Source organism: Watersipora subatra, chromosome 3 (assembly GCF_963576615.1).
Source record: "Watersipora subatra chromosome 3, tzWatSuba1.1, whole genome shotgun sequence".
Lineage (NCBI taxonomy): Eukaryota > Metazoa > Bryozoa > Gymnolaemata > Cheilostomatida > Watersiporidae > Watersipora > Watersipora subatra.
Genome location: NC_088710.1, coordinates 7,669,433 through 7,681,182, shown reverse-complemented (window position 1 = coordinate 7,681,182; position 11,750 = coordinate 7,669,433). Strand labels below are relative to the sequence as shown.

The 11,750-nt window shown below is 31.8% G+C and overlaps 1 protein-coding gene across 1 annotated transcript; it reads right to left on the bottom strand.

Moving 5' to 3' along the window:
- Positions 1-10,208: 10,208 nt before the first annotated feature.
- Positions 10,209-11,412, bottom strand: LOC137390291 (protein FAM200A-like). Its single transcript, XM_068076626.1, has 2 exons — positions 11,189-11,412; positions 10,209-10,932 (listed from the first exon to the last, which is right to left on the bottom strand). The coding sequence occupies exons 1-2, from the start codon at positions 11,410-11,412 to the stop codon at positions 10,209-10,211; spliced, it is 948 nt and encodes a 315-aa protein (XP_067932727.1).
- Between the last annotated feature and the right edge of the window lie 338 nt (positions 11,413-11,750).

Sequence of the window (11,750 nt, the reverse complement as noted above, 5' to 3'; positions counted from 1 at the left end):
AAACTTATTATTAGCTTAATGTTAGGTACTCATACATAATTAGCAGTCTTTCACACAATTTTGTAATGATTAAGAATTGTGTTTTAACTTCTTTTTGAATAGTGAAGCCCACACATTTTTCAAACACGACATTTCTAGTTAATATTTTTGCCGATTATCATTTAACTCCCACCTATTATTAAAGTAATATACTTAATTTTTTACAGTTAAACGTTTCTATAAGTTTTTGTATATAGCTGTTGTTTTTCCTGCACACTAAATGCAATTACTCAAATCATTTTTCATTGAATTTTAAGCTTTGAAATGAATCAAGCAAAATACATCGTATTCTCATACAAATATTTGCTCCAAGGTATGACAGTTTTGATATACTTTGTCAATATCAGGAGAGATTCATTTCATAAGTTGTAGTTTAACTGCATCTATATTTAGACTTGGCGAGTTTGATGCTAGTTTCATTTTACATAACTATTGTTCTAGTAACTTGAGCTGAACATCTTTTTCAGGCGGTTTATATTAAAAATCAATAAAATGATACATCAGCACATTTTTTATGAATAAATAACTTTTTAGCAAGCTTAGTCAAAAATTAAATATCTAAATAATCAAGTTTATATTCTTTTTTTCAAAGCCTAAGTGGTTTATCTACCCACACCTTAAAATATGGTTTGCCTGAACATTAGTTTTCTAATTATTTCGCTTAGGCAGTATGTAAAATCTACACTTAAAAAACCTTTAGAAAAGTTTTTTCAAGATTGCATAGCACATTAACTTTTTTACAAGAAACATAATAACACACGATAGGCATATTTAAAACCATAGCTGTGACTTTACTGAATGCTAATAACCAAAGTAGCTAACCAGCCCCAAACAAGACTTTCCTTAACAGCTCCCAAGATTATTCTCAAGGCTCCAAAAGACAATTTATAATCTCAGCAACAACATTTAATGCATGTTAAACGGAACAATAACTGGTAGATGTGCAAGTATCTTATGAAATTCTTTGGAATTTTTTGTAAGCTCTGAAAAGTTGTATAAGAGAAAAACAGCTATTTACTTTATAATTATGTTTTGGCGTATAACTGTATGCAGTTACAATATAACTTTATCCATCAGTTGAAGTACATTTGGAGACTGAGTCTATACTTTTAATAACTCAACTAAAATTTGAACAAAAAAGATTTATTTGCTTTAAAAGCAATTATTACTGATAGCAACAAAAATTTAACACAGTGCCTAATAAATTTAAAAATTTAATTTTTTGCACTCGCTTTAAGTCTAAATGACTGCACTAACAGTCAATGACATATGCATTAGAGCTCAGTATAATTACAGTCTTGTCATGTAATCTTGTGCAGGTGTCGGTCATCATATAGCCAAATGATAAATCTAATGACAACATTGTGAGCACTGACAAGTCCTTAGTAATAGTAGTAGATTTGAAGGGTTACAGGATGTGAAACTAGCTTGTTGTAGATTTTCTCAGTCTAAGTGATCGTTTGCTAAAATAAATGACGTAAGTGCACAACTCTCTTAAACATACATAAATTATAATATATAAAATTTATTTCACATCCAATGATGCATTTAAAATTATTTAAAAGCTAACAAGATTTATCGTAAGTGAGAATTAAATCCTAAAATAATGAATCTCAGTGTGACACTAAATATTGTTTATCAGTATAAGGTTGTAAGTTGTTAAAAATCAGCTGTTTAAATGTCCATACGCTTGGCTTTGTCAATGGCTAGAGAAACCATAAAGACCAAACTAAAACACGCTTAGATGCTTCAGAAATTGGTTTAGAAATATATTATTACTAGCAAAAGATTTTTTGATTTGCCAAATATTTTGACATCTTCATAGGCAAGTTCTTAACTACATGTATAAGCTTGAAACAATTATAGTTAATTAAACATGGATAACTCGAACTTCACGGGACCGAGCAAAAGTGTTCGAGTTATCAGGGCGTTCAAGTTATCAGAGCACTGTCACAAGTCCATGTATTTACTTATTTATTAGTAGATACATGTACATATACAAACTATAATATAAATCAAAAGCACAAATGGCTTGTTTCAAATTAAATGCGTCTAAGGTAAAGTTTAAAACATTTTTATCAAAAAGTATAGAGATTTTTCTATCACTTGAGATTGGTTTGTTGTTTGAGGTGATGTTATGCCAGGACGTTTTTTAGAATGACATTGGCAAAATTTGATCATTGTTGAAATGCTCAAAAGAAAAGACATCTTTTTCTTTTGAGCGTTTTACCCACGATCAATTTTACCGATCGTTGTTAAAATGCTCAAAAGAAAATACATCTTTTTTATGAGCGTTTTACCCATAGAGTTATTTCCCCTAGAGTGATAACTACCCTAGCATTTCCGGTGCCATCAAGGAGTGTTTAGGCCACGCCCATTTTTTGTGCTAGTCACTCGTAGCGATTGACAGAACAATAACATCAGCCATGAGAATGATCATTAATTTGCACAGTTAAGATAGTAATTAATGCTCATATTAAAGAAATGATGATTATAGTTTATTACTCTGATATATGCTTATTATTTAAAGCAATTCAATACCTACCAGGGATCGCTAAACATATTATGGAAATTTTTACTTTTTCTTATCCATTTCCATCAATGATATGCGACCCCCCACAGCCCCATACAGCAATGATATACAGCCAATGATATACAGCCCCTCTGTATATCATTGTTTCCATAAACATAAATATTTTCATAATTTTAGGGAGATGGATATGGAAATGAATTATGGAAATGGAAATTGTGACATACACGTAATCCCTGATATCTACTTGACTTGCAAAGGCACTGAATAGATAGTGTTAAGTAAGTGAGTTAATGCAATCAGTTACTCATAGATAAGATAGATAGCCATACTGAGGTTGTATTGCATTGGTGTGATGGGAAGCTAATCGACTGCCATCAACTATGAGCTGTACTACCGAGTTGCCCGAGTAATAAAAAAGTCTGGACAGAAAATTTATTTTTATATAACATTTACCATTCTAACTTTTAAATTTCATATCATGAGAAAATATTTTTAAGCAGTTCAAATGAATTAGGAGGAAAAAGAAAACAACTGTAAAGGTTTTCAAGCTTTTTCAAACAACTACAACTTTTAAATTTCATATCATGAAAGAAGTGTTTTGTTGAAATAAATTAGGAAAAAAAAACTGTAAATGTGTTTAAATGTAAAATAATTAGCAAGTAATGGCTAAATATAATCTGTTTAGCTATTATTACAATGAAAAATTATTTAATAAATAAGGTAATAAAAAAGTCTATTTTATTTTTATATAATTATAATTTAGTATAATTAAGTACGTTATAATTTATTTTTATTTAACATATAACAACATTTGCCACTTTAACTTTCAAACTACATATTATGAGAAGTGTTTTGTGTAATTGAAATAAATGAAGAGAAGAGAGGAAATAAGAACAACTGTAAATGTTTTCAAGCTTTTTCAAACAACTACAACTTTTAAATTTCATATCATGAAAGAAGTTTTTTGTTGACATGAATTAGGAAGAAAAATGAAACTGCAAATGTGTTTAAATGTAAATGTGAAATAATTAGCAAGTGATGGCTAAATATAATTTGTTTAGCTATGATTACAATAAAAAAATTATTTAATAAATAAAGTAATAAAAAAGTCTTTTTTATTTTTAAATAATTACAATTTAATATAATTAGGTATAATTTATTTTTATCTAACATATAACAACATTTGCCACTCTAACTTTCAAACTTTTTGCTTGCTTACATCAAGCAAAGATGTCCACTAACTAGTGGACATCTTTGCTTTAAGCTAGTCTATGTGTTTGATTGATATGTATTGAAATCTAATATTACATGCAAGGGCTGTTTGTGAACTGTGGTGTCAATGAATCACTCTATCACCATACAGTGTCAATACTTTCAGTTGATGGCAGTTGATTAGCCTCCCATCACACCAATGTAATACAACTCCAGTATGATTATCTATCTTATCTATGAGTAACCAATGATATACACCCCCCATGTGTGGGGGGCTGTATATCATTGGAGTAACTGATTGCATTAACTCACTTACTTAACACTATCTATTCAGTGCCTTTGCAATGCATGTAGGTATTGAATTGCTTTAAATAAGAAGCATATATTAGATTAATAAACTATAATCATCATTTCTTTAATAAGAGCAATAATTACTATCTTAACTGTGGAAATTCATGATCATTCTCATGGCTGATGTTATCGTTCTGTCAATCACTGCGAGTGACTAGCACAAAAAAGGGGCGTGGCCTGAACGCTCCTTGTTGGCACCGGAAACGCTCGTGTTGTTGATGGCACAGTTATCACTCTAGGGGGAGATAACTCTATGGTTTTACCCACGAACAATTTTGCTGATTTTTCTTGAAGTTTATGCAAAGATTACCTCACTTTACCTTGCTTCCGAAGGGCGATCGCTAAGCGGATGTTTTGTATAAATCAAATTTCACCAAACCTTTAGAAAAGTTGTTGACAAAAAATATTTTGCCGATGGTGGTAATAATGACGATGATGAATTACGAAAAGCTGAGGTTTACCTCTATGGCTTGGAATCAAGTGATTTTCTAAAATGATAACAACCGTTTCAGTAGCCATTGGAAAAACAAACAGTTCGAGTTAACAGTGTTGAGTTCGAGTTATCTATAGCAATTTATCATTACGTGGGACCAAAGAAACCGTTCGAGTTAACCATGTGTTCGAGCTATCCGTGGGCCAGTTATTCATGTTTGACTGTATTTACTCAGCTCATATGCAGACTTTTTTCAAAAATGTATGAATCAAAAATGTAGTTCTGTTGACCATATTATTACAATAATATACAATATATGTACACACATTTTATTTGTAGACCATCAACGCCTTCTGGTAAGTAATATAATTTTTTAAATGGTTAATTTAATGGTTAAATTTTTATTACTTGATTAGCATATATGACAATATATGTGAATATATATTATATTAATAAATATAATATACTAGATAAATACCAGGCGGTGCTTGGGTAATAAAAAGGTTTTTGCACACAACAGTAGTTTTATTTTATTTAACACATACACAATTTAGTATTTTAGTTTTAGATGAAATAGTTTATTTATAGACTTGGATATTTGCTGACATAACTCATTACCGCACTACTCAGAAAATCTTGTCTTTGAAGGCATTAAATTATATATAACTTTTCAAAATACACGTATTTGACAATTTAACAGAATAATTTAAAGTAAAAGCTAAACATGAAAGTAACTTTTAACTAGAATTTTATTAGAACAATACTTAAAAGAATGTTGAAAGATAAGTTACCAATAATAAAAAATGGAAGATTTGCAAGTAATAATAACACCGGTAAGGAAGTTACAAGTGTTTAAACTTAAAACACTATATTCAAATTATGTTTGAAAAAATGCAACATTGAAATAATAAAACGAAATTTATGAACTTATAATACAAACTTCTAAATTCACAAAAACTTCATGAATGTAATAATTATTTATTGAATAAAAGAAATTGAGGAATAGTTGATACTTATAATCTTAAGTGATATTACAGTAAAGTAGAATTGTAATTATGTTTGTTCTAAAATGTGAAATCTATCACAATTTACTAATTTTTTGGGTTGGAAAGAAAAATGTAAAAGCTGATACACAAAGTTTTTTTATAAAATAAAAATTAATAAAAAAATTGTAAATGTAAATAAATGCAACAATTTATAATCATAAATCATTACAACTTTTCTGAATGCAATAGTTATTGATTAAATATTAAAGAGTGATGAATAATTTTAAGTTATAATTTTACACAATAGCACAGTTAAATAGCAAGGCAACTATTTTTGTTCTAAAATGTGAAATCAATTACGAATCAGGGCGTCGTTGAAGTTAAAGGAATCATGCGTAAGCAAATACACAAAGCGAGCACTTAAATTAAATTTTGTGAAAAATCTGTGCAACAAACTAAATATTTGTCTTTTGAGGAAAGCAAAGTGTGTGTGTTAATTCACTATATCTAAATTGAAAGAAACATTAAGTAAAAATAGAAAATATTTATACAAAAACGTTTTCAATAGAACTGGTTAAAAATGCAAATTGAAAAATAACATCAAAGCTGTAGATAATGAAAATAAGGGACTTTTGTTCATATTTATTGATTGCCAAAGCATGGATTTTAAGAAACCTAAACTTAAAGTATTTCATCAGCTCAAGTTTTATCAACTACGTGTATCTGTTTTTGCTTGCACTATGATTTACAGCAATTAATAATGAACATCTCTTTCAAGCGTTGTGGAAAAGATTTTAAACAAATTTTCTCTAATATGGCAATGACAAAAAATCATGGGGCTTCTAAGAGCTAGGCAGAAAATATTTCAAAACAGGGCATCATCACTGGTAGACGCAATATATAAATCAGTACATAATTTTTTGTCGGCAATCGAGGAAAGGGTATACAGTGACAATGTAAGGTAAAAACTGTGTAGCCATGTTGTTTAGCGCATGTTTACAAACTTGCTGTAGTAAAATTTTTGTGTTCAAATTCAGCCCTGAACAAACTCATCATTTTTAGATTGCAGTAGCTATAGCTAGACAGACCAAGAAGGACAGACAAGAACAGACAAATGACAAACTTTCAGATTTATATATGCAAATACTTAATATTAATAAATACAACAACAAAAATTTTCAAGCTGGTTCTTTGTCGTTTGTCTGCTTGTCTATCTGCCTGCTGCCATCATTCTGTTTTAGTATGTCCAGCTATTGCTATTAAAATCTGGGAATTAAATTTTTGCATTTTGACAAACTTGAACTCACAGGGATATCAACCACAAGTTTCTAATCTAGCTATACGAGGAGTAGTGATTAGAGATTTTATTATATATCATTTAGCTATTTGCTAAATGGTATATAAATGGCGTTTTATTTAAAACTTTATGAATTCTATTAACTCTCTGAAACAAAATTATTTTTTGTGTTTTCTTGAACTTCTATTTTCGGTATTTCACAACGTTCGATTACGGTAAAGGCAAATTCTTTTCACAAGGGCAATTGTATTGTCTCTGCATGTAGGAAGGACCTCAACATTCTCTTTTCGCTTGTTCAGAAAAAAACAGTATACTATCTCGTTTCACATGCGTACTAGTATCGAGAGTTGCCCATATCAACGTATTCACAGTTTTGATAAATAACTTCCGGTGGAACAGTAACTTTTTTATACACGCAGCACAGACACTTGTATGCAAGAATAGTTATTATTAATTCAACATATTTAAGATGTTTATTTTGTTTTTTCAGTTCATGAAGAACATAGCATGACAAAAAATACCATAATTTTAATTCAATGCAAGCATAACAAAACAATAACACCATGTTAATTCAATGCAACAATTGCGGATTGACAACATTTTTTGTTTTTTGTCGGATGTATGAACAAACCAGCAGTTTGGGCTTGCGCCTACTTTTGAGCAGGCAATGTACAGCTGGCTATGGCTTAAACAGGGTGGCAATAAGTCGGTTCCAGCTGCTCTTTTTTTTCTCACCGTTGCCTATCCAAACACTTGAAGTACCTGTGGAAGTGCAAGTTATGTAGTAGTAAGTTACAGTACTCGTAGCTGGAAAAAAATAAAGGTAACCCAGCTGTGGAAGGAAATGAACATGTGTAATATCACCAACAGTGGCAAATGCAACGCTTTTATGTAGTGGAGATGTAGCAATTCATAGACAATAGAACATTGAATCATAAGTACTTACCTTTTTGAAGTTGCAAATTTATAAGGTAGTTTTCAAAGCGAAAACAATTGTCTCGGTAGCCGAAAAAGACAAACCTTCATGTGACCTTCTGTTGGCTTCATACGAGTAAATCGAAAAAAGGAAAGATCGCTCTATAAGGTGGAATAACAAACACACACACGCACGCACGCACACACACACAAATATACATACAGACTGTTTGCCGTTTATATAGTAGATATATAAGTTATGTGCAGTAATATTTTGTTTAATTTTCCACCAAGCTGTGCATTTTTAACTGAGTTGGTAAACCTAAAATAATAATCTGCAAGCCGTCATTTAAATAAACAGATAGAGAAATACAAATGATGATAGAATAGTAAGCTCTATCTTGATCAGTTAAGTAAATATACACAATTTAATCATTGCTAATAAATATAAGAGTTTCAGCTACTTAAGCCACTTATATGATTGTTGTTATTTGGGATCTTTACAAACTAGAATTACTTATAAAACCTGCATACTTCAAAGATGGGATGCAGGCTGTCATCTTGTTTCATAACTTTTGAAGGAGCAGTTGTTAATGAGAGCATGCACTGCTACATGATATCAGTATTTCAAGCGCTGACACATTTACCTGAGTTCATGAATGCTTCTAGTTGTGAGTATATTTACATGTGTACTGACCAGTTTTAACTTGATGCTTGCATGGTTATAGTTGGCACTTTTATAGTAAAAAAATACAATTAATCAAAAGCAAAGGAGGGGAGACAATGAGAATTATTGGAATGTCCTTTTTGGGCAAGCAACTCCTGTATTATTGTTTTTTTTTCTAAGAATTAATAAGTAAGAGAAGGAGAACTATCATAGCATCTATATCTGAGGAAACTCTAACATTCTCTGTATGCTTTGTAAGCATTGTTAAATAAGAAAACAGAAAAAGTAAACTTTCAATGTTTTTTTTTATGACATAGAGCAACTCCGTATTATCGGTGTGGTATGGAAGCATTGAAGAAAGGAAAATATAGCCATTTCCCATAAAGTCTATCATAAATTAAAAGCCAGCCATAACTAATTAACCTGCCTTACAGTGTCAAAACCTTATTTACAACGGAATGGTGCACTGAGTAGCAACCGTTTAGCTATTCTAATGTTTGCCTGCTGCTGCCATGGCAGCCAGATTTTGCTTATTGGGTTGCATGTTACTGCACTAGAACATTTTACTACTGGTACCCCCCTACTTCTCCACCGTTAGTCATTGAAGAAGTAAAGCAGGGGTGGGCAAAGTTTTTCTCAAAGAGCCAAATTTTAAAGTTGCAAGATTTTTGGGAGCCGCATAATATGTGTATCAGTATAACATTTTATACTAATAATACAAGTTTGGTAGAGGTTGTAATGAAATTTATTTATTAGAATAATTTTACAATAGCATTGACTAATGTTGAAGTGAGCCTAAAGAGCTTTGTATAACAGTACAACATTTCATGAAGAACTACATTATAACATTTCATACTAATAATACCAGTTTGGTAGTGGTTGTAATAAAATTTATTTACTAGAATACTTTTACAATAGCATTGAATAATGTTGAAGTGAGCCTAAAGTGCTTGGTATAACAGTATAACATTCCATGAAGAGCTACATTATAACATTTCATACTAATAATACCAGTTTGGTAGTGGTTGTAATTAAATTTATTTAATAAAATACTTTTACAATAACATTGAATAATGTTGAAGTGAGCCTAAAGTGCTTGGTATAACAGTATAACATTCCATGAAGAGCTACATTATAACATTTCATACTGATAATACAAGTTTGGTAGTGGTTGTAATTAAATTTATTTAATAAAATACTTTTACAATAACATTGAATAATGTTGAAGTGAGCCTAAAGAGCTTTGTATAATTTAAAGTTTAGTGAGATACATAAACTTGTTTATGGCTGCTCATTATCTCTAGGTAGTCTGGCTCTCTACCGCAACATGCTATTCTTAGGAGCTGACACAAGTGATCTTGGGTCAAAATGGACCTCAACTTGCTCTTGATATTATTCATGTATGAAAGCGCTGATTCACATATATATGTGGCAGCAAACACAGTGTACAACCATCTTCCTAGTTGAGCAAGCTGTGGATATTCAGCCTTTGTTGAAGCTTTTAATTAGAACCCCTCCTCAATTTCATCTATATCTGTACCCTTGAGGTTACACAACTCCAGTTGCAGAGATGAGATGCTAACACTTTCCACTGGCAACTGAGTAACCGTCTCCATTAGGCTTTGCCTTCTGAGGTGTTTTTACGAGTTGTATAATATGTTTCAAAGATTGAAACTGACTAAATCCATTGCTAAACTCTTGTTGCAGCTTTTCTATAAAGTGTGCGTACTCAGCTGTACAAGACGCCATTTCTTCATTGTCATCTAAAAATGCTTTTAAAGTAAGATTGGAAGAAGAACATCACCTTGCACATCCACCAGAAACAACTCCAACTTATGGAAGAAGACTTGAACAGCTGGTAGTGTATTAATGATAGTCTTGTTCTTCTCTCGAAGCTTGAGGTTCAAATCATTCAAATAGCCACAGATGTCAACAAGGAAGTCAAAGTCACTCATATCTTTAGAAGAGTTCATTATCTCTTGAAACTGTCTTGCATTCAGGCTTGTGCATGTATTTAGAAATGAGGATAGCTCCTCACGAATACTCCACAACCTTGACAGAGCATTTCCCTTACTTAGCGATCTAATGTTATTGTATGTTAGTAAATCTTCACAAGCCGCATTGGTTTCTTTGAGAAACTTCCTTAAGTTTTTGTGTCTGAGAGCTGATTGACTTCTGAGAAAGTCGATCATCTTCATAGCCTTACACATTAGTTGTTGAAGGAGATCATTTAGTTTTCCACATAAAGCAGTTTGGTGGATGATGCAATGGAATGCTAGGATTGATGGCATATCCTTCTTCAATCTAGCTATGAGCCCTTTATCTCTTCCAACCATGGCTAGTGTGCCATCTGTTGTTACAGATATGCATTTGTAGAGAGGTATCTTCATCTTGTCAAGTCTTTTAACGAGGGCATAATTAGTAGTCTGACCGGTGGTTTCTCCTTCTAATCCAACCAAAGTAAGAAGCTCCTCCTTCATTTCTTCACCATCAAAGAATCTGCAACACAGGGTATATGACTAAATCAGAATACTATGCTTTATAAAGAAACATGCTCATGCTTCATAAAGAAGCATGTAGTATAAATGTGTGGGTTTGTCACTTTGAAACAAATATCATAAAATAGGTGCAACACTTTCTAATTGGAGTTGTGTTCTATCTTTACTGTCTTAAAATGCACTTGTATGACTTTAGCTTGCAACCACATGGTAAAAATGATTACCAGTTGTTAGTGTACACACAGTAGCCTACATACCTTACAAAGACTGCTAATTGAGCTACATCCATTATATCAGTAGATTCATCAATGGCGATTGAAAAGTAATCTGCCTGGTCTATATAGATTAGCAAAGTCATTCTGAGATGATCCTTAATGCTTTCAGCTCTACTAGTGACAGTTTTCCTAGAAAGTAGTATTGCCTTGACTTTACCAATCTCATCATGCTTATCTGGAAAAAGTGTTTCCACAGCCTCAACCATGCATTATTTTACAATCTCAGCCTGAGAATAGGGAAACATTGCTTTTGCGAGTATCTTTGAGGCTGGTAGAGAAGCTTTTGTAGCGCGTTGGTAGCTGTGAAACAAGCTAGCACATTTTCTGAAGAAGTTAGTGATTGTTGAAGTTTATCTATCTTTTGATGTCTAGCTAAAGATCCTAGTGAGAATATTGCAGTAAACTCTCTGTGCTTGGTCGCATGATGTCGTTTGATGTTCGTCTTCTTGTTAGCGGAGATCGTTTCCTGACACAATAGACATTGCGTTTTGCCATGCCTGAAAATGAAGGCATATTCCAAGGTCAACTCATCTTGGAATTCTCT